The 21,590-nt window shown below is 35.0% G+C and overlaps 4 protein-coding genes and 1 pseudogene across 8 annotated transcripts; 4 read left to right on the top strand and 1 right to left on the bottom strand.

The window, feature by feature from the left end:
* The first annotated feature begins 3,479 nt into the window (after positions 1–3,479).
* On the top strand, positions 3,480–7,566 carry LOC18094058 (uncharacterized). 4 transcript variants are annotated; one of them, XM_024592850.2, is made up of 5 exons: positions 3,480–4,299; positions 5,879–5,934; positions 6,030–6,219; positions 6,536–6,583; positions 7,076–7,566. In XM_024592850.2, exons 1-5 carry the CDS (start codon positions 3,595–3,597, stop codon positions 7,427–7,429), a joined length of 1,353 nt encoding a protein of 450 aa, XP_024448618.1. In that variant the 5' UTR covers positions 3,480–3,594; the 3' UTR covers positions 7,430–7,566. The 4 variants fall into 4 exon arrangements, with proteins under 4 accessions (XP_024448618.1, XP_024448611.1, XP_006368278.1 ...); XM_024592843.2 differs by having other exon boundaries at positions 3,482–4,299; positions 6,027–6,219; XM_006368216.3 differs by lacking the exon at positions 6,536–6,583 and having other exon boundaries at positions 3,488–4,299.
* A 1,132-nt stretch (positions 7,567–8,698) lies between these two features.
* On the bottom strand, positions 8,699–10,176 carry LOC18094059 (acyl-CoA-binding protein). Its single transcript, XM_006368218.3, has 4 exons — positions 10,012–10,176; positions 9,278–9,395; positions 9,081–9,143; positions 8,699–8,962 (listed from the first exon to the last, which is right to left on the bottom strand). The coding sequence occupies exons 1-4, from the start codon at positions 10,021–10,023 to the stop codon at positions 8,883–8,885; spliced, it is 273 nt and encodes a 90-aa protein (XP_006368280.3). The 5' UTR covers positions 10,024–10,176; the 3' UTR covers positions 8,699–8,882.
* Positions 10,177–12,021: 1,845 nt separating this feature from the next.
* LOC18094061 (pentatricopeptide repeat-containing protein At3g61360) lies at positions 12,022–15,579 on the top strand. Of its 2 annotated transcripts, none has more exons than XM_006368220.3 (2): positions 12,022–13,799; positions 14,888–15,579. In XM_006368220.3, the coding sequence occupies exons 1-2, from the start codon at positions 12,272–12,274 to the stop codon at positions 14,959–14,961; spliced, it is 1,602 nt and encodes a 533-aa protein (XP_006368282.2). In that variant the 5' UTR covers positions 12,022–12,271; the 3' UTR covers positions 14,962–15,579. The 2 variants fall into 2 exon arrangements, 1 of the variants encoding a protein (XP_006368282.2); XR_002978456.2 differs by having other exon boundaries at positions 12,023–14,114.
* A 112-nt stretch (positions 15,580–15,691) lies between these two features.
* LOC18094063 (uncharacterized) lies at positions 15,692–18,433 on the top strand. Its single transcript, XM_006368222.3, has 2 exons — positions 15,692–16,020; positions 17,648–18,433. Exons 1-2 carry the CDS (start codon positions 15,875–15,877, stop codon positions 18,252–18,254), a joined length of 753 nt encoding a protein of 250 aa, XP_006368284.1. The 5' UTR covers positions 15,692–15,874; the 3' UTR covers positions 18,255–18,433.
* Positions 18,434–19,051: 618 nt separating this feature from the next.
* Positions 19,052–21,586, top strand: LOC18094064 (ATP-dependent Clp protease proteolytic subunit 4, chloroplastic-like; annotated as a pseudogene).
* Positions 21,587–21,590: the final 4 nt, after the last annotated feature.

Raw genomic sequence — 21,590 nt, forward strand, 5'->3', positions numbered from 1 at the left:
TTAACATTAATTACTAGCAACATTAAAAGATTCGAGGGAAAACCACCTACATGAACAATGGAAGGAGAGTTTTTTTTTTACTTTAATTTTTATTTATTTTTTCAATTTCATTATTCAATAATTGATTGATTTTAAATTAGCCTTCATAATATATTTTGATTTTTTTCTATAAGGTTATCACAATCTCAAACAAACATCCTGATCTTTGATATCATATAATTAAGTAAAAAATAGTATATAAAATAGAGTTATTAAACCCAATGGAGTCCAAGACTCAAGTCGTGGACTTTGCAAATTAAGATGTGAAGTCAAAGTCGATCTAACATGTCATCATCTCAATAATAAAAAAACAAGATATCATCTTGATTTTTTTTTAAAGTCAATCCATATTTATACTGGTCATTCAGGCAGCATCTGGATCCACCAAGTCAATCCATGTTAGGGCGAAAAAAGTTTTTTTAAAAAGAGTTATTAAACTCAGAGAAGTTCATGATCAAGTCACGTGTTTGAGGGCGAAGCCATGAAATTCGAGTCCATCTAATATGTCACCGTTTCAATATTTTTTTTAAAAAAATATATCATTTTGAATTTTTTTTAAAAAGTCAAATCATATTTTTACCGGTCATCCAGGTTGTCTTTAAACCCACTAAGTTAACTATGTTATATCGAGACAATTTTTTACATGATTTAATTTGAAACTCAAGTTAGATAAGAAATCAGGTCAAGAGATTTAAATGTTAACTTGTTGGGCCATATTTAATACCAAAACCAAAGAATTCCTTGCAACTTTGATATTTTTTTATTCCGATCCCAACATACAGCAAGCAATAACCTATGATTTATTAAATAATTTAAAAACCCATTTATGAGATGCATGTGGGTGCCTCCTACAGTGGGAAATAAAGGAATGAAAAAGAAAGGATCTCTATGGGGAATGGAGAAGGCCCTTTACTTCTTAACCTCTTTTGCATGGCAGAATCTTTTCATATGGGACGATGGGGCTGCTGGTTGTTATGTCTTCGTCTTCGTTTTATCTTTTTCTTCTGTAGAAAGGAGGAGAAAGCTGCTTGCACTGATCAGAGTCTGAGTGATAGGCATGAAAAGTTAAGAAAAGAGATAAAAGAACAATGAAAATCATTTCGCTATGGCCAAAACTGCACTGTTTTCTTCCATGTTATCTTTGTTCTGCTGTCTGTTTTCTGGCGTTTCTAGAACAACTGTATGCATGCATGGGTGGGGGGTCAGATTTTCAAATATTTTGTTTATGCAACATTCTTATATAATTGCCTTTATATATCCCAACAATGTCGATGAAAAATCAACTGTCAACTGTAGATCATTTAATGAGCTTCTTTCTGCCAAAGCTTGTCACGGACGAATCGAATAATCACAGGAGTTTTTTATTTTGATGTTTTAAAAATATTTAAAAAAAATAATATTTTTATTAATATTTTTTTAGTGTTTTTTAATTATTTTGATGCACGAGTGTTAAAAATAATTTTTTTAAAAATAAAAAAATATTATTTTTTGAGTGAAAAACAACCACAACCACACTCACAAACACCGTTAAAATCATTTTATCAGTATAAAATTTTTTTGGTTTAGGGTATATTTGTTTGTATAAAATTTTGATTTTTTTTGTTTTTTTTAATTATTTTAAAATATTGGAATTAAAAATAAAATTTAAAAAATAATTACTGTTAAACAGATTTGGACAAGAGTGTCGTGTCGTGTGCCATAATGGAAAAGGACCATTTGAGTCTCCATCGCTGCAGCAAACCCCAGAAATGCCACGAGGATAGTGGTTAAATACACCGGATATTACGACTCATTTATGAATACAGTTGGATTATAGCAACTAGCAGAGCCCTGTCTCTTTGTGAATTTGTGACATAAGGCTAGCCCGTAGCCACCTTCAATTACGGGTAAATGGCAGGTGTAAGATCGGCATTGGTCAAAGCTTGAGGTGGGTTGCCTATCATCTCCTGTTTAGTAACCAAAATAAATCGGATAAGGACACGTGTCTCTTAGGGCCATAGGAGATACTACTATTCAGTGCTTCGCATGCATAACGGAGATATTTTCTTCTTCTTTTTTTAACAATGTTATTGAGTTCGCCCATTTTCCTAAAGCTAACACAGTGAGTGACTTGTGGATCTTATCCTTGTGCTAGATATTTTCTTCTTCTTTTTTTGACAATGTTATTGAGTTCAATCAAGCTCGCTTGAGTTAACACGGTGACTTGTCGATCTTGTCTTTATGCTAGATTGAGTTTCAAAGTAAATTATGTGAGAATTAATCTGCTGTAATCTAAAAAACCTGATGAGTGCACTTACATCTAGCCATAATCCAATTTGATTTCAAAGGAAATTATGTGTGATTTGATCTTGTCTTTGTGCTGGTTTGAGTTTCAAAGTAAAAGTAAATTATGTGTGAGTTAACCTGCTGTAACTTTAAAAACATGATAAATGCTTCAATTTAACTTTTTTAAAAAAAAATTAAAAACAATGTTCAGTTATTTTTTTTTAAAATAATCTAAAATGATGGCATTTTGAATCGATATTAGTTAAATTAAATTGACATTCTCAACCTTATAAAAACAAATATCTGCAGGAAATATAATGAATAAAACTATCAATGAGAAATGCATTGCTTCAACCTAAACTTAATTTCCTTACTAATGTATCTATTGATTATTTGAATGAAAACATGTTTTTTTTTCAAGTATTGTTTTTAAAATAAAAACTTATCATGATCTTAAAAGTATTTTTTTTTAATATAAAAAAAGCTAAGATAATGTTTCAATTGATAGAGAATAATATAAATCATATCTTAAAATCTCACCTAACAGTTTAAGTTATTGAGTTGAGATGATTTTTTGACATCAATATCCCTTATATTTTTTAAGGGAAAAAATTTAATAAATGCAACAAAATAATGTAACAAATCTACACAAAAATTAAAGAAAAAGAATTTTATTTTTCTGTGAATATTCGGGAGCAATCTTTTATTTTTTTTATTTTTAGAATGTTAGGTACACTGTAATAAAAAAAATGTTAACATTTCCATAAAAACATACAATATTATTTAATAACCATAAAAAATGGAATCGTAATTTAAAAATCATGCTAATATTTTTAATAGTGCATTTCCTTGAAAATTTGGGAAAAAAAATATAGAAAAATATACAAGATTTTTTCATACTATTTAAAAGGCACTAAATAAATAGTATGAAAAAATCTTGTATATCTTCTATTTTTTTAATTTTGATCTTTATATTTTTAATTTTTTACAAGTAATAAAATCAAATTTATTTTTATAAAATTCAGCATCAGCCTAATGTTAAGTTGTTCTTTGAGGTCATTAAATAGAAAGTAAAATAAAATAAACAAGATGAAGTACGAGTCCACACGAACTGAAGGGATAAAATACAAAAGAAACTATTAAAAGTTAAGAGAAAGCTGTCTTCGAAAATAAATAAATAAACAAAAAGGTGTAGCAGCCACTGGCAGTGTGTATATGTGTACCCCGAAGGCATCCCTCACTACAGTTCCCAAAACCCAACCAAAGCAAGCGAAGCTCCTCTGAAAGTAAATGGCAGGCCAGGGAGGAGATGCAGCGAAGCCAAAACAAGACCAAGAAGAAAAACCAAGAGAAGACAAGCTCCTCTCTTCTTATTTAGGCCTGAGTTTCTCTCTTTTTTTAGCGATTCTGCCTCCAAACTCCATTTCCTTAATACCAAACCTCCAGACCCAGATCAGAAACCTCTCAATACGCCTTTTACAAGCAGAAGAACAGCTAAAACAAATGAAGTCAAGGAGAAAAGAGGACTCAAAAGCAAATGCAAGAGTTGTGGAGATCTTTGCTAGCCACAGGAATGCCTGGCAAGCTGAAGAGAAGAGGTTGCTTCAACAGATCGACTTTGCAAGTGAAGAAGTGTCTTCATTAAGAGCTAAATTTGAAGACTTTGAGAGAGAGAAGGAAGAGTGGCAAGGAAAGATTCAAGATTTGGAGAGAGAGGTTGGTGAGAGAGAGGAAATGATTGGGTTTATGTCACGAAATGCTGTTGCTGGTGGTAGTGAGTTTGTGGGCGGTGAGGAGGAATCTGGTAGGTGTGGGAGTGGGGAATGTTATGGTGGAGAGGAAGAGGAGGAGGAGAATGCCAATTTTGTTTATGGTCAACAGTATTATAAGCATTTACTGCATCAGCAGCAGCAAGGGAGTGATGGAGGTTTCAGTTCTGATTTATTAGCTTCTGCGTCTAAGTTTTGGAGCGAGACAGCTAGTACTCTCTGGCAGGTTTTGCTCTTCTTTTGATCTTTTCTGTGCCTTCACTTCAGATTCATTTGAACTTTGGGGATGGAAGTTATATTATATTCCTGGGTGTGTTTGGACTTGGGATTTTAAAATGGAGGAAAAGTTAACAGAATTGTAGGATCTTAAGATGAGTTTATGTTGTCTGTTTTGGTATTTTGGATCTCCCTTGTCAATTGTCATTCACAGACATCTTCCTTTGACATGGAAATTCATCCCTGCATTTTCTTTGAAGAGAAGGAAGAGAAAAGGTTGAAGTCATCTCCTTTTTCACAAGCCAATCCAGAAAGTTATCTAGTCACTATTGACTTTCAATTCAATTTTTATCTTAGCCTCAAGCATGGATTAATTTACTACATCTTCTGTTGAGTGAATAAAACAATCCTTCAATTGTCTGATTCTTTGTCCATCCCTAATTTGCATCTTATCCCTTTTTTTCCATCTAGGAGATTTGTTGATGCATATTTTAGTTTTTGATGCCCACATAAAAAGTGGCTTTGGATATATGTTAGTTTTGGTTCCTGCGTGAAAAGGAGATGTACTAGTTGTGCTACTCTCACCATATAAAGTTCATTGTTTCACTGGACCACCCATGCTTATCCAAGGCATGACAACTGAAGTTTGTTTTTATATATAATGACACTGTTGATGTGGCATTAGATTTCAACTTAACACAAGTGATCATGCATGATAAAACCACGAAAACCACTAAGAAGGATGTAATGATTTTGATGGTGTTATGATACTGGTAAAATACAAGTCTGTTATGATTTCTCTACATCTGCAAATAAATTCTTATATAGACAAAATCAGTGGCCAAGAGTATCTAAGATAGTTAGATAAATCTATCGGTTAACTGGCACTTATCTCTTCTTACAACAAATATGAATCTCTTGGCTACGGTGGAGTTACCCTGCAGTTGATGATGATCCAGTATATTTTCAGGAACATTGCTTATGGTTAAAGCAAGTTTTTTTTGTCAGCTACATAATTAGTTTTTACCTGGGGCTGGTGAAACATGGCATCTGCTTCTGTTATAATCATGCTTGTTTTTCCATGTGAATGTAGACTATTGTCCTATATTGTTGTGGCGACTTGTCTCTCTAAAGATGATTTGTCAGTGAAACACAAGGGCCCATTTGGCCCTCTAAAGTCCATAGTCACTGATCATGTGCCCGTTCAGTTTGGCCTTCCTAGATTTCATCAAAAAATCATGTAGTTGAAATTTTAGAGTTTAAAAACACAAAAAATGATCTGGTTTTGTGAAATTTCTACCCATAGAATCTAATTCATGGTAAGTTGAAATTCTACCTGTTTTTCACAGAAAATGCCTTTTAACGTTTTGGCAAACTTGGTACCAATATGATCAGTTAGTTAAGAGACCATTGACTGCTTCTGGACCCTTTACCTTGTATCCACTGTAACAGTTGGTGGGGCGTTTGATTCTCCGAGTTACCAGAAACTAATGCAAAAAAGCGATATATTGCAGAATTCTTTTTCAAAGTAATTCAACTTTAAATGTTTATTTCCATGGTTTTTTAATTTTAAATATTTATTTTTGCAGGATGTACAATATGATTCCCATGAATCACTCTATCACATGAAACATTTTGTAGCAAGGTAAATCTAACACTCTCTGTCTCTCTGTTTATATATATATTGTTGCTGCAGTGTTATAGCTAATGAAAGGGCAACTTACATTTCCTGATCAGAAGAGAGTCCCCGTGGAAGGTAGATGGTGATTCAACAGGTGTGTCCTCTAAGTTAAAATTACTCGAAGAGGAACTTCTAAATTTGGAAAAAGTTGGAAAAACAGATATATCAAAGGTTCCATCGCTAATGAGGAAGCAGGCAAAGAGATATCAAGCTCTAGCAGGAAAGATTGATGATCTTTGCGGAAGAATGGTAATGCATAAGTGATATATCCTCTATTTTTTACGATGTGCTGTCATATAGGTTTTTATAAGTTGATTTTCTGGTTTGTTTTTCATCCTTTAGTACTTTTAGGACCATCGTCCTAAAGTTGAGCATGATTCTGTTCCTAAAATATGCAAAAAAACTGCATAGTTACATTGTCCTTGAGTATGTAGCATTTGATATGGTAGAGCATGCTTGTCATTTGTTATGGGTTTGCTCATAGTTTTGTTTACCTAGAATGAAGCTGAAATGATGAGTTGTTTGCCCCATTGAGCTATCTAATTAAACCTTTTTTGATTGCAAGGTGCATGGTCACAAGGAAATTATTTATTCTTATTTGAGAACAAAAATTGTAAGGAAAGTTCTCAGTTCCGCATTGTGACAATTTGTATTAGGAAATCCATTAAATCTTTGATTGCTTATATGGTGTATAGTGCACATATGTAGACTGCTTTAAAGTGAATCCACCATGAGTTGATGAGTTTAATGTTCGCTCCACTTCCTACCTGCTCCAACATTTCTTTTTTCCATATAGGCTTTCTTTTGGATAAGTTTTAATTTATGGAAGTGTCTCTAGAGAAGAAACTTATAACAAATCTCTCGTGCTCCCTCAAATGCACTGTTGAAGGTAGTTTTAGTTTGTGCATTTGTGATGGTTTCATTTGTGAAAATTCGTTTGGGGTCAAAACTAAACCCTAGTCTGCCTGTTGATCTTAACTCTTTTCTCTCACAAACACATTCACACAGAAATGTAATTCTGTGTCCTATGCTTCTCTAGTAATATTTATTTTGAGTTCTTTTCTATGTCAGGCTTGTTGCTTAAAATCTTTCCCTGCTTTTACAGCAAGCTAGTGATCCATGTGAACCTACACTCGGTCCAGAATTTCGAACACAGAGGCAGACAGAGTTTTTGCTTGAAGCATTTCGGCTCAAGGAACGGGCATCTGAAACTGGACAGAAGCTGTTGGCATTACAAAATGAGATCAGTAAGAGCTACTCTGGGGACGAGGTGGGGAGCCAGGCCAAGCTCACCACGAGACGTTCCTTCGAGGCCATAAGGAACAATTTAAAAGAAGTTCAGAGAAACTTGGAAATATGGTTGGCCAGAATTATTGGAGATCTTAAAGGGATTCTGGCCAGAGATGGTGCCTCTTGTCAACGTGAATATTATATTTCTAGGTATCCTTTTGTTCAATAGAATCTTCTGACTGGTAGTCTCGAGTACTGATCTAACTGAAATATATTAGCCCTTTCTGGTAAATATGCTGATCCAAGGCTTGAAAATAGCAGTCAGCAGTCACATGGAAATATGATCGTTCCACTATGTTTATGGCAGCATTCCTATACCAATCTATCTAAATGAAAGCCATCACCAGTCAAAACAAATTGTCCATGCTTCAACCTGTCATCGCTAGTTGAATAGTAAATATGTTGATCCTGGAGTTCTAGGACTGTTATTAAAAGTTGATCTGCTGTCCTTTCTACCTTTACAAATATGGTTTGGAATTGAAACAACAGATCGACAATAACTCTTCCAAAAGAAGATATTTCGCAAAACAGACACTTTTTTGTCTAGTATGTTTGCTTCAAGGCAAAATTCAACGCTCTTTCAAGTAAAGATTTGGCAACGAGGGGGTAGTGAAAGGATCATTACCATTTTGTTACAAGATAACAGGAACTATATGCTGGTATGAAATGGTCCATTCATAGAGAAGTAAAGAAAGTAGCTGTTCATGGACACTGCAAAGGACCCCAACAATGGTCGATTTACAGCTCCATCAAAACAGGCCAACCGCTAAGCAGCGCTGACTCTAGTAATTAACTGTAGACTTCGTGCTATTGTTTTTACCTGTTTGCAACATTGTCGTTTTGTCAATTTATTTCTTGAACAGGATTTGTCTATTTTCTGTCCATTGCTTTCAATGATAGCGACAGCTACCTACACATGGAGGAAGTATAAATGCTATTTAATTCTGGAGTACAATTTTGGGTGGGAAGTCCCCCATCACACCGTTTGATTCATATCCATCGATCCATGTGCATACAGAGGTTACACAGGGCGGCAAGAAACACATAGAAACTCTGTTTCGTGTGATGTTAACTATGTTAGATCATATTACATTTTTGACTTGCAAATGCAAATCCAGCAGTTTTGCTCAAGTTACAGTAGCTACAATCTGCAAACAACAACATGCTTAATCTTGTCTCCCAAAAGAAGTAGGGGTTAAAGCTGCCATCCAATTCATGCAAGAACCTTAGGTAGGAGTGGGCGCTGCCGCCTCAGATACTCGCAAAAGTAGTTCAATTAGCTAAAGTGAATCGAATCATCATATATATCAACCATCGGTTTGTAAATATATAGTTTAAATCATCTTCTGATGTAAACACTGCATTCTTTTTTTCTGTAGATTGATATTTGGCTTCTTGTGGGAACCCAGTGAGGATCAGATGATGTTAAAGCATTCACTATAAAAACCATCCCGACAATATTTCATTGTTCCAAACCAGTTTTAATGAAAGTACATGCTAATAAAACTAACTCAAATGAGCAGAATTCAGAGTAAAAGTTTCAATACGACAAATTATTAACTTGCGTTTTAACTATTTCAAACACAAGGAAACATGAAGAACATAACTAAAAGGTCAAGACACTAGGCAGAAGCAGCAGCTTCTTCCAGCAACTGCTTAACCTTGGTGATATAGTCACTCATTGCTTCCTCCTTGGAATTTCCTGACCAAAAAGATATATATCCAAGAGTTAAGAAATGTATCAGACAATGAGAGTGGCTATCGTTAAGAAAAACAGGCAAGAAACCAACATCCTAAGAGCATAAATTCAGAATCAATACCTTCAACAGCCTTCCATGCATCCCACTTTGCCCTGTCCCTCATGTTGAAAATTCCAGGGCGGCCTGCAAATTGCCACAAATAGAAAGGGTCGGTCAAAACGGACAGATGGAAGAGAAAATGTTGATTCCAATAAAAAACGCTTTATGTTTAAGAAAAGCATCAGGGGAATACTATCTGAGGGGAGCAAAATACTCACTGGTGTTCACTGGTCCAACAGTGGCTTGCTTGTAGAGCCCATAGAGAATAAGTTTATTCTCATTTGTTGTATTTTCTGGCAGAGTCTTGGCTTTCTCAGAATGCTCCTGAAATTCCTCCTGCACGAAACCAAACCCCATTTGTGACATCAAATAAACAACTTAAACGTCAAGCATGCAAAGCAGCTGAAGCCGATTGGCTAAAGCAAAGTTCTTTGCATTTCACATCTAACTGCACAGAAGATTTCATAAATCTCTTGTCTTGGAAAACTAGGAAGGAAGAAATGCACCGTCTAAAGAGATCAGAGCCTGAAATTGATTTTCCTAAATCTATATTAATCCATGACTAGACCGTGACTCTAAGCATGAATAAGATTGACTGCAGAATATTAAAATTTGACTAAAGCAATAGAGTAAGATGTCGTTACTGCAATGGGTCGAACAAAGATCCTCAACTACAAGTACAAGATCTGAAAACCAAAGAATCAAGGTTTATATTAAACAGAGTGACCAAGAATTTCATGCAGCTACACTGACACACTAAATACGCTAATAAGCATGAAAATTAAGACTGCCCCTTAAAAAAAAAAAAAGGTAAAAAATCCGCATGATCTAATTCTAATGCATAGGCCAATCCTATACCATCGATCGATCATTAAATCCCATGTTAGATCTAATCAAGAAAGACTGATTACTGTGAGCAAGAGATCAATTTACAAGATCACGATTATCACACCTGCAAACCCATCGCGTTACTTGGAGTGGAATCGCTCTGCTTCTTGTTTTTTTTTTTTTTTTTTGCGTGTCAGATAAGCGAAAATGAAGAAGAGGCATGTATTATACGAGAGAGTTTCAGAGTTAAAACACTTGCTGATTGAGGAGGATATTCAGTTGATGTTGTTCCAACACGTGGCTTGTTTCGGTTGGTTGAACTAAATGTTAAGGGCCAGGGGCGTTACATCTGTTAGTTTTTGACCACCCATCTTTTCTTCAACTGGGCGCCTCTCTTCTCAACACCAACAACACAACCTCTTTCTTTGTCTAAATCTTCTCTCTTTTCTCAAATTTTTATTAGATGATATTGATGGGTTTTGTGTTTATTTTTGTAGGCAGAGTTGATCGGAGAAAGTATGTTCTTGCGCAGTTCATTGTCGCTTGATGGATTTTCATTTTCTATGCACAAGGTCAATCTGTGATTGTGATTTCTTTTAGAGATTAGTCTTCTACAAGATATTGGTCTAGCGGCATTTAGCTAGACTTGAGGATTTCAATCTTACTATTAACAAATCTTTCTATCAAATCAAGTGTTAAGTGCATATATATATATATATATATATATATATATATATATATATATATATATATATATATTTCTCACCATCACGGTTGCTTATATTTTGTTGGTTTGCTAGCTGGTGGATTGGTTTCAGGGCACCATGCTTTTGCTCTTGCTGTGCTTTTCTGGTTTTGGGTTGTGTTGTCTCTTCAGTTTATATCACATGAACATGAATGTAACTGAAGATTTCTTTCGCATTTACTATGACTGACATACCTGAACAAAAAACAAAAGGAAAAAACCAAAATGCAGTAGATGGGTGGAATGATTCAAAGACTTGAGGGAAGGAACCGTATGCAATTCGCCTCTCATCTTTTCTTCTTCTCTGCCTGTTTTGTTCTTCCCTCTCCTCTCTCCTTTTTTGTTGCATAGTAAAAATGTTGATTTGAAAGACCTGATTGCAACTGTAAGAAAGTCAGAAGGGGCATGAGAAAATGTGATGGAGAAAGGGACACTTCTTCCACACCAATAAATAAATAAATAAATCTCTCGCGAGGCAGGAGGAAATCTTTTTGCGAGAAATACTGCTAGAGTCTCCACCGTTTGGCGTGATTAGAAATATGGTGTCCATCATTTTTTTTTTTAATTTTTTTTTTTAAAATAAAATTAATTTTATATTTTTAAGTTATTTTAATATGTTGGTATCAAAAATAATTTTTTAAAAATAAAATAATTTATTTTAATATATTTTTAAATAAAAAACAATTTAACCGCTACTGTTATCATAATTCTAAAAACATCATGAAATAAAAACAGTCTTACTGCAAATTAAATTATAAGCTCTTTTAGTTTTTTTTTAATAACTATTCAGTGTGTCTGCATGATGTTATTTGATGCATTTTAATTTCTTTTTATTTAATATTGTGATAATTAAAATGGATATTAATAACAAAAAAAATACAACCATTTAAATTTTAGATAAAAAAATGAATTCTTTTAGCCTTAACTTTCTTTTCTTATTCATCTATTTTTTTTAAATATATATCCTTTTTTATTATAATATCTTTTTTTAATTAAAAACCAAGGTAATTAAAATAAATATTTATAAAAACTTTCAATGATTTAAATTAGAGAGAGAGAAATATACCTTTTTAATCAAAGCTCCATTTCCTTAATCATAGTTTTGTTTTAGCACATGCTTTAAGAATAAGTTTTTTTTAAAATGATTATTAAGTAAATCATCCGCACCTAAATTAAAAAGTTAAATCCTTTTTATATATAATTAATTAACACGTTCATGAAAATATATTTCTAACATGTACTACCCTTAACATTATTATATTACTGAAAATCCAAGTCTCCAAGTGAAGAGGACAGGACCTCCTTGATGGCGCATAAGCCCTTTTAGTTGAAGGGGACCAAAACCTCTTTGACGGCCCATAAGACCGTTTTGTTGAAGAGGACAAGAACCTCTTTGGCGGCCCATAAGCCCTCTTGTGTTTTAATTTGCTGTTGCTTCGCCCAATCCGACCTGCTTCCTCGAACTCAATGCTCCATTCCTCTCTGCCTCAAGCCAACCTCCCAAATTCAGGTAAGCAAATCTCTGCTCAATTTCTTTGCACATCACATCGTAGCCCTGAAATGGAACTCTGCATGCTGTTTTAATTCCATTTAAGAAGAAGAAGAAGAAGAAGAAGAAGAAGCAAACGTAATAAAAAACATGCTCTCTTTACTGTCCTTAAAGAAAACACATAGTACTAATCACCATCTCTTCCAAATTCCCAAAAGACTATTTGTTGCTCTTAGCCCAACAGCAACATCAACTCAATCCATAGAAGTTGAAAGAATTGCAAGAATAATCAATGACCATCCATTTCCAAATCAACCTCTACATCCAACTCTCACCCACCATATTCCACCAACTCTCCTTACCACCGCTTTTGTTGAAAACGTTCTTGGCCGCCTCTTTGCTGCTCACTCTAATGGCCTTAAAGCCTTGGAATTCTTCAAATATTCGCTCAATAATCAAACCCATTTTTCCCCAAGTCCTGATTCCTTCGAAAAGACGCTTCACATACTTGCCCGGATGAGATATTTTGATAAAGCTTGGGATTTAATGGTTGAAATTGGAAAGACGCATCCTTTTTTGCTTACCCTTAAGTCTATGAGCATAATGTTATGTAAAATTGCTAAATTTCGATCTTATGAGGAGACCCTTGACGCGTTTGAGAAAATGGAGAAGAGGGTTTTTGTTGGGAGGAAATTTGGCGTTGAAGAGTTTAATGTGTTACTTCGGGCATTTTGCACTGTGAGGAAATTGAAAGAGGCGAAATCTGTGTTTGTAAAGATGCATGAGAGGTTCCCTCCTAATGTTAAGACCATGAATATTTTGCTGTTGGGGTTCAAGGAATCTCGGGATGTTACTGCAATGGAGTTGTTTTATCATGAGATGGTTAAGAGGGGGTTTAAGCCTAGTAGCTCAAGTTATGGTATTAGGATTGATGCTTATTGTAAAAAGGGTTATTTTGCTGATGCTTTGAGGATTTTTGAAGAAATGGAGAGGGCTAATTGCTTGCCGACATTGGAAACAGTCACCACTTTGATTCACGGAGCAGGGGTTGCTCGAAACGCAATGAAAGCCAGGGAGTTGTTTGATGAAATTCCTAAGAGGAATTTGCAAGCTGATACTGGGGCATATAATGCACTGATTAGCTCACTAGTTAAGTGTAGGGAAGTGAAGTCTGCCATTCAGTTGATGGATGAGATGGAAAAGAACAATATTCATTATGATGATATGACCTATCATACAATGTTCTTAGGCTTGATGAAATCAGGTAGTATTGAGGGGGTTTGTGAGCTTTATCACAAGATGATTGATAGAAATTTCGTTCCCAAAACACGAACTGTGGTTATGCTGATGAAATTCTTCTGCGTGAATAGCCAGATTGATCTGGGTTTGAATTTGTGGGGATATCTGGTGGGGAAGGGGTATTGTCCTCATCATCATGCATTGGACCTTTTGGTAACAGGATTGTGTTCTAGGGGGAGGTCGCATGAAGCTTTTAAGTGCTCCAAGCAATCATTGGAGAGAGGAATCCATGTCAGCGAAGCAGTGTATGGAATGTTGGAGAGATTCTTACTACAATCTAACATGACGGACAAGCTGGGGGAGCTCAATCAGATGATAGAGAAGTTACAATCTGTTTTGCCCCCATCAAGTGGGAATTATATTCATAGTCCTTCCAATGGTATGGAGTAAGATGTTTCTTTTAAGAACATATTAATACAATTTTATCTGAATTGGAAGAAATGCTCGATGGTCTGATGTGATTTTGGTGATTTTATACCAATTAAAGGGAGTGAGCAACATTATGGATTCCTCATTATAATCTAGGATTTTAAACTTTACAGTGAATGAATCTTATGATAGTGTTCTGTGATGGTTATGGAAGTTAGCAAATGAGGGCAATGTTGAGGGTACTGACTGTAAGATCACAGGGAGAATAAAATTGACCCAAGAAATTAAGACCATAGTATCTGGTCAGGTGCTCAATCCATGCAAGGTTTCTATGAAATCCTATATACTTGGGTATATCATGATTTTAAATGTTACACCATGCAAAACCTGTTAGATATGGTGATCATGAAGGCGCTTTTACTTTCGAGCAAAATGTGAATAGAAAAACTGTTCTGCAAATTGGCGATCCACAGTATGATATGTGCAAGCCACTGTTATGACAAATTTATGGAATTTCTTTGCTTGTCCGTTCTTTGGGTTGCAATACTTTCAAGAAACCTATGTATGCTTTTGCAACATTTTGTGAGCATCATTTATCGTGACTTTAGCATCTGCCCTGTGGGAAACAACATAAATATGAAACTGGCTTCACAATTCCAATCAAACAATTTCTTTGTCATTGGATGTAGGTCTGTTCTCTGTTTTATTATGCCTCGGGAATTTGAACTACAATCTTTTTCAAGATGAAAGATGTTGATGGAACTGGATGATGAGCTATATAAGAAAAAAAAACAAACCCAGGAAATCTAGCAACAAGACAGAAATTTGATTATATTAAAGCAGGTTTTCTCTTAAAATTGTTTCATTATGGATGTGCTCTAAATGTCAAATGTTTACTTGAAAGAATCTCAATTGCTTGAATTCTCTCTGCTCTGGGTTTTAAGTATGACTTCAAGCTGTGATTGATTGATTTTTTGATATCTTTGTGTGAGTATTTGTCATCTGCTCTGGAGGATTTACAAAAAAAAAAAAAAAAAAAAGGGTTGAAATGGGCGATTATATCATTTGCTTATGATTTCACTCCATCAATTATTTTAGGTCCCAGATGCTGGTCGTTTAAACAAACTTTTGTTGAATGCTCCAAGAGATTTGAGGGTAGAGAATTTGGATAAGATGTGGGTCCAAAAGCTCTGGTACTGATAAATAGACCATAAGGAATGTGAGGATACATCTTTGTGATATGATTGGAAAGAATGAAGAGGAGAAAATGGAAGAGAAAGGCAGAATTCGTTCCATCGTAGATGAAAGCTCCAAATGGGACATTCTGAAGTTTCAGCTCAACATCTCCAGGTTCTGATGGCAGGAAGTCCACCCAGCAAGGCTGCATCACATAATTTGGTGGCCACACTCAGTGAGAAAGTGTTCAAAGGCAAATCATTACTTGTCTCTATTGGCACATGAGAATGAACCCTGAGGCTCCATATCTATCCTTTTGCAGATGAAAAACCTCAAAAAACAAAAAACAAAAAAATCGACATTGAGATATAGAACTCAAACCAACAGGCTGCAAAGTCCTAATGTTAAGTTCTTTGCTCATGCTGTAAAGGCCTGCAATCTAGGAAACTCCAACCATGGGGTAGAGTAGTAACCACAACCACGCAAGGAGAGCAAGATTCAACATTTTGAAAGATTTTTTTTTAATTCCTTTGTAAACACATTGAGTTAATCATAAATTAATCCTTATACTTTATTGAAATTAATTAATTAATCAATCCTTCTAGTTTTGTCAATCTCTCTGTTTTTTTATTTTTATTTTTATAAAAAGAATCTTGACTACAACGTACTACTTTTGTCAATAAAATTACGATAAAAAGAAAGAAAGATGAAGAAGACATTTTTGAAAGAAAAGAGAGAGAGAGAGCTCGACGAGGAAGTAATTAATTTTTTGTTTTAATACAAGAGAGCTAGTTAATTAGCGAGGAGTAAAATGTCATTTAGGCTCAAGAAAAAACAAAAAGGAAAACAGGATGCTTTAGCTCATTGAGAGCCCGACTCAGCAAAACATAACTGCGTTCCGCAACAAGAATGGGTAGAGGCAGAGGAGGAGGAGGAGGAGGAGGAGACGCCGAGCTTCACGCGGCTTCGAGGTCAGGTGACATGAAAGCGATGGAGACAATTGTCAGCTCAAACCCTTTGGCTATTAACTCTAGAGATAAGCACTCTAGAACTCCGTATCCTCCTCCCTTTTATTTTTTCAATCATTGATGCAGTATTTTAATCAAATTTATCTATGAATTTGGGGTTACTGTGATCCATTTAATCGCATTTTTTCAAGATTTTGTTAGCTTTAGAGTACCTCTACTTTGGAGTTTTTGATTGGATACTCTTTTGGCTAATTGGTTAAAATAAATCATGGGTTTCTTTCATATTCATATTTCATGGTGCTACGTCAAAACAAAAATTTGTGGGTTTTTGTTGTGTTTTGCAATGTATAATATAATGCTAATCTGTTGTGATGTTCATTTTCAATTGTTGAAATGGTAGATTATCAATCAGATGAAGGCAAACCTTTTCGTTCATTAAATTTCTCTGAATTAATTGCATGTCAAGATAGCCGGTGGGTGATCTAGTGTGAAGCATAGGCCTTCTGAATTGACAACGCTAGTATTTTGGGTCATTTGGCGATGACTTGAAAGGGAAATTCCCTACTTACAATTTTCATACCAGCACAGTCAATCTTGGTAGAAATGTTAGCTAATTGCACATTAGTGAGACAATAGATATGAGTGGAACATTCTTTTGTGCTGTCCAATTATCTACGGAAAGGACTCAGAGAGTAAATGAATTTTTCTCTGTCTTTTGTATATCTACAGCAGGCTAGATTTCTATGTAGTTTTCTTTTGTTGTCTATTAAAATTTCAATATAGATATCAGCACAAGGAATAAATAGTTAATGGAATTATAGCTGAAGGATTGACTGGAGAGAAGTCCTATGTTTGCTCTATATCCATTTGCTAGCTTGTTTGCGTTATTGACATATTTGAAATTTATAGTTCAGGGAAAGGCTCTTTGAAGTTAATAATTCAAGCTTTTTGTACAAATAAAGATACTTGCTAATGTCCTATCAAATTGCGAACCATTTAAACTTGTGTCATGAAATGAAATAAGAAAATAATCATATCAGGCATCATATCTACAGTTTTCAAAAACATTATTAATTAATTGAGATATTATTTAAGTAGACACCAAAAAAATATTATTTAATATATATATATATATATATATATATATATATATATATATATATATATTCTTTATGGTGTGTGCAGAGATCTCGGATAATCTTGAGGTGCTTGGGGATTGGAACAGTATAATTCCTCTCTGGTCATACTCGAGAATTGACTGAAAATGTTTCTATTTGTAAATTTAAAAAAAATAAAAAATTGATATTTTTGGAACAGAGGAATATGTATGAATCCATACTAGTAGTGCTTTAGAACAGGGTGGCAGAAGAACTTGCTATTAATAGCAAGTTTCACCGCTGATGTAGGAGTCAAAATACAGACTTTGCTGATCGGTCTATAATTGTTTTTATCCAAAAGGAAAAAAGATACTTGCTAATGTCCTATCTAATTATGAACCATTTAAACTTGTGTCATGAAATGAAATAAGAAAATAATCATATCAGGCATCATATCTATAGTTTTCAACCTTACATTGGCTCTTCATTTTCTTCTTTTCTTTCATGAAATTGCTGGCTCTGGTGTTTCGTGCTAATTTCTGATCAGAACTTCAAAAGATAATGAAATTGCAGGATTTAGAATTTTGCTTCCTTGACACAGTACCCTCGTTTCATAGATTGCATTTAGCTGCATGGTCTGGGCAGGCTGAGGCAGTGACTTATCTCTGCAAGCACAAGGCTGATGTTGGCGCTGCTGCCATGGATGACATGGGAGCAATTCACTTTGCTTCCCAAAAGGGTCATTTAGAAGTTGTCCGAACTCTGCTTTCATCTGGGGCTTCCATCAAAGCTTCCACCAGAAAGGGCCTTACTCCGCTTCACTATGGTGTTCAAGGGTCCCATCTTGAGCTAGTCAAATACTTGGTAAAGAAAGGAGCAAGCCTTACTGTCAGGACAAAAGCAGGAATGACCCCTCTTGATCTTGCAACCAATGAAGAAATCCGCTTGTTTCTGGAAGAAAGTGAAAAGACATCGAAGAAAGAAACCCTGAATGGAAAAGACAAAGCTGAAGTATCTGAACCAAAGACATCATTGGAGGATAAATCAGAGTATTCTGGTGGTGAAGCTACTGCTGGGGAGCATGAAGAACAAGTGAATGAAAGTGTTAAGAGGAAGGGTGAAGCAGATGATACTAAGGAAACCTCGTCAGAACTGAAGAGAGCAAGAGTTGCACTCAATCATCTTCTGAGCGCAGACGACACTCAGGAAGAAGAAAACCTGTGAGGATAGTATATAAGATAGCGGGCTAACCAACCTTTTAACCAAGCATCCCGGCAACAATGTTCTTGTCTTAGGGTATATCATTTGTATGACTTGAAAAAATCCTTCTTTTTCACTTGCTTTTGGACATGGATTTGCTTGTGCGACTCCGATTGATTTACTAATTATCTTACTTTGTGCAAGCTTTCATATTTCCATCTTTTTCATGCATCGAAAGTCAAAACAAAGTTACTAATCGCAAGGCATTTTGCCTGATTCCTGCGCTTAACGCCTATGTATCTTTCCATTATATTTCGTCTCCGATAAAAGCAACAGATCATGTATAATGCAGCAGCTAGGTGTGACGTGATTACTTGTGACGTCATAATGTAAATCAAAATAAGATTGATACTTTTTTAATATCAATGGACTCTTCATGATTGATGTTTTTTATTGTTGAAAATACTTTTTTTCTCCTCTATTTTGACACAATGATTGACATTTTTTATCATCAAAATGTGATTATTGATCAAAAACTTTTTTTTTTCTATTTTCTGTGACTTTTTCTTTTTTTCTTTCAATATCCATGAATTAAAATAAAGTTTAAAATAAAATATAAATACCTAAAATTATAGGGTTCAAATATGAAAAAATAAAAGATTTGAGGGATTAAATTGTGTCTCGTGTTGTAGATAAACAACAGCCACGTTGTATGCTTGCTGTTGTTAGTTGTTACAATAAGATGAACAGTAAAAAACGATACTTTTAGTTTTATTTTTAATTTAATTTAATTTTAATGTAACGTGATTGTAATTTATAATGTAATCGTAATTGTTAGGAAGTAAATTGAGAGGGAAAAAAAACATGAAATGGAAGCATTGAAACGCCAAATGGAAAGAATGAAGAGAAGAAGAAGAAGAAAAAAGCCTAGGAAAACACAGAGCTCTCTCCTTTCTTACCCCCTTTGGTCTCCTCACCCAAAAACCAAAACTTAAGCCATGGATCTGCTCTCGTTCTCGTCCTCCACAGCAACCTCACAATTTTCCTCTGAAAAACCCACTCTCTCTCACCACCACCACCAAAACCCCACTTCATTTTTCCCCTTCAGTTTCAAACACATTACACCATCTTCTCCAAAACTTTCACCTCTCAAAACCTCCCTTAAATCCTCGAAGACCCTAACTCCAATTCCCCAACTGGACGCTCCTCAAACACCGGCCACCTCCATGAGAGGGGCTGAGACGGACACTATGGGTCTATTGTTGAGGGAGAGGATTGTGTTTCTAGGGAACAGTATAGATGATTTTGTGGCTGATGCTATTATTAGCCAGTTGTTGCTTCTTGATGCTCAGGATCCTACTAAAGATATCCGTCTCTTCATCAATTGTCCTGGTGGTTCTCCTAGGTAATCTTAAATAACAGCCATTTTCCACTTTCTTATTTTGAGCTTGAAGTTTGAATCCATTTTTACTTACACCTACATTTTTATAAGGAAGATACGTGCTTTTATTTTTAATGGTTTCTTTTGAAAATGAAACAACCCATATGCTGTTTTGTTTATTAAAGCAGTATTAGTTGGTTCAAGAGATTGAATTGAGGTGGGATTAGGGAAATGTATTAGGTGTTAATCTTATTCAACAGGGATAAAAATGGTCTAGAAATTCTATGGAATGATTATTTGTTCTAATCTTATTTTGTTTAGTAATATATTTTTTAATCCAATTTATATAATTAAACAGTCATTAGATATTCTTCAAGGCTTCACATTTGCAAGAGAACTGATTATAGATTTATGGTTGGATTCGGGGCTAGTCCTGTTTCTTACATTGGCTTCCCATTTCATGATGTCATGCGTCCTCTCCAACAATTATAGAGTATCAACTTCATCTCGTGGGGACAAGATAAATAAAAAACATATAAAAGGGAACTAAAGCATAAAAATCTTTGGGAAGTTTATGTTTGTAGATCTACTCGATTGATCTACAGTAAAGGAAATGTAATTTGTTTGTTGTGCCCTTGCTAATTTGCTTTTAATGTTATTAGACACAGTTGTGCCCTTGCCGATTCGCTTTTAATGCTACTATGCACAGTGCTACAATGGCTATCTATGATGTGGTGCAGCTTGTGAGGGCTGATGTTTCCACAGTTGCTCTTGGCATTGCAGCATCAACAGCTTCTATAATTCTTGGTGGTGGAACGAAAGGCAAGCGTTTTGCAATGCCCAACACACGGATAATGATTCATCAACCTCTTGGAGGAGCTAGTGGGCAAGCAATAAATGTGGAAATTCAAGCACGAGAATTATGCAAAACAAGAATAATGTAATTAGAATTGTTGCAGGTTTCACTGGTCGCACAATTGAGCAAGTGCAAAAAGATATTGATAGAGATCGATATATGTCTCCAATTGAAGCAGTTGAATATGGCATAATTGATGGAGTTATTGATAGAGATAGCATCATTCCTTTGGCTCCAGTGCCAGAAAGAGTGACACCAACCCTGAATTATGAGGACATGCGTAAAGATCCAATGAAATTCTTGAATCCAGATGTCCCTGATGATGAGATATACTAGCTCAGAGCATTCTTTACAGGTATCTTACTCTATATGTGTTCCTTGCAACGTACACTTCCATGAAGCTTTAAGAATTACATGTTATAACTTGGGGACTGTCGTTTTGCCAAACTGGGATTTTTTGAGAACAGATGCAGGAAATGGTTGCTTGTATGTCTTCTTAAATCATTTTCTCATTTTAGATAAAAACAAATGCCTTATTAAAATATGAAGCTCGAGTTACTTCCCTGCCCTACTGTTCATTGCCCAGTCATTTGAATTGTTTAAGGCCTCATTGTCTTAGAAATGCTTGTGTATAATAATGTTAGACTTTGATAACATTTTCAATCCTCTATACCACTGTTCATCCTGAGAACTTTTGGATAAAAGCATAGTTCTATGATGTAGGGTATTATGTGTGAGTGTGCATGATGATCAAAGAAACTTATAAAATATTGATCGGATTTTCCCTTCTTGAATTTCTCTTAACCAGGCATATTCATCAGGGCATGGAGTTGATGAATTGTCCTTGCATTTGAAGGGTCACCTGCAGGATTTGAAACGGTTTTTCTTGCTTTGCTGACCAGCCTGGACCGGACCCTAGCAAATTCAGTAGATTGATACTATCTTGCTTGTTACCTTGATATATTCTCCATAAAAAGAGAATTGTTTGATTATCTTCTTCAATTTGTATCTCACTATGAATAACTAGTGCATTTGACCGAGCTTAAAAATTTGGTTACTAATTTCAGATGAATCGGCCAGGAAAAGAGAAGGGCGAGTGACGCAAATCTTTCTAGTCAAGTGA

This window comes from Populus trichocarpa, chromosome 1 (assembly GCF_000002775.5).
Source record: "Populus trichocarpa isolate Nisqually-1 chromosome 1, P.trichocarpa_v4.1, whole genome shotgun sequence".
Lineage (NCBI taxonomy): Eukaryota > Viridiplantae > Streptophyta > Magnoliopsida > Malpighiales > Salicaceae > Populus > Populus trichocarpa.

Excerpts from the sequence above, each read along its gene's own strand:
- LOC18094061 (XM_006368220.3), top strand. The coding sequence starts at position 12,272 with ATGCTCTCTTTACTGTCCTTAAAGAAAACACATAGTACTAATCACCAT. Across the intron at positions 13,800-14,887 it reads TATTCATAGTCCTTCCAATG|GTCCCAGATGCTGGTCGTTT; the intron begins GTATGGAGTAAG and ends CAATTATTTTAG.
- LOC18094063 (XM_006368222.3), top strand. The coding sequence starts at position 15,875 with ATGGGTAGAGGCAGAGGAGGAGGAGGAGGAGGAGGAGACGCCGAGCTT. Across the intron at positions 16,021-17,647 it reads GATAAGCACTCTAGAACTCC|ATTGCATTTAGCTGCATGGT; the intron begins GTATCCTCCTCC and ends CTCGTTTCATAG.
- LOC18094058 (XM_024592843.2), top strand. The coding sequence starts at position 3,595 with ATGGCAGGCCAGGGAGGAGATGCAGCGAAGCCAAAACAAGACCAAGAA. Across the intron at positions 5,935-6,026 it reads ATGAAACATTTTGTAGCAAG|AAGAGAGTCCCCGTGGAAGG; the intron begins GTAAATCTAACA and ends TTTCCTGATCAG. Across the intron at positions 6,584-7,075 it reads CTTATTTGAGAACAAAAATT|CAAGCTAGTGATCCATGTGA; the intron begins GTAAGGAAAGTT and ends CTGCTTTTACAG.
- LOC18094059 (XM_006368218.3), bottom strand. Across the intron at positions 9,144-9,277 it reads TGTTGGACCAGTGAACACCA|GCCGCCCTGGAATTTTCAAC; the intron begins GTGAGTATTTTG and ends GGCAATTTGCAG. Across the intron at positions 8,963-9,080 it reads TGCATGGAAGGCTGTTGAAG|GAAATTCCAAGGAGGAAGCA; the intron begins GTATTGATTCTG and ends CTTTTTGGTCAG.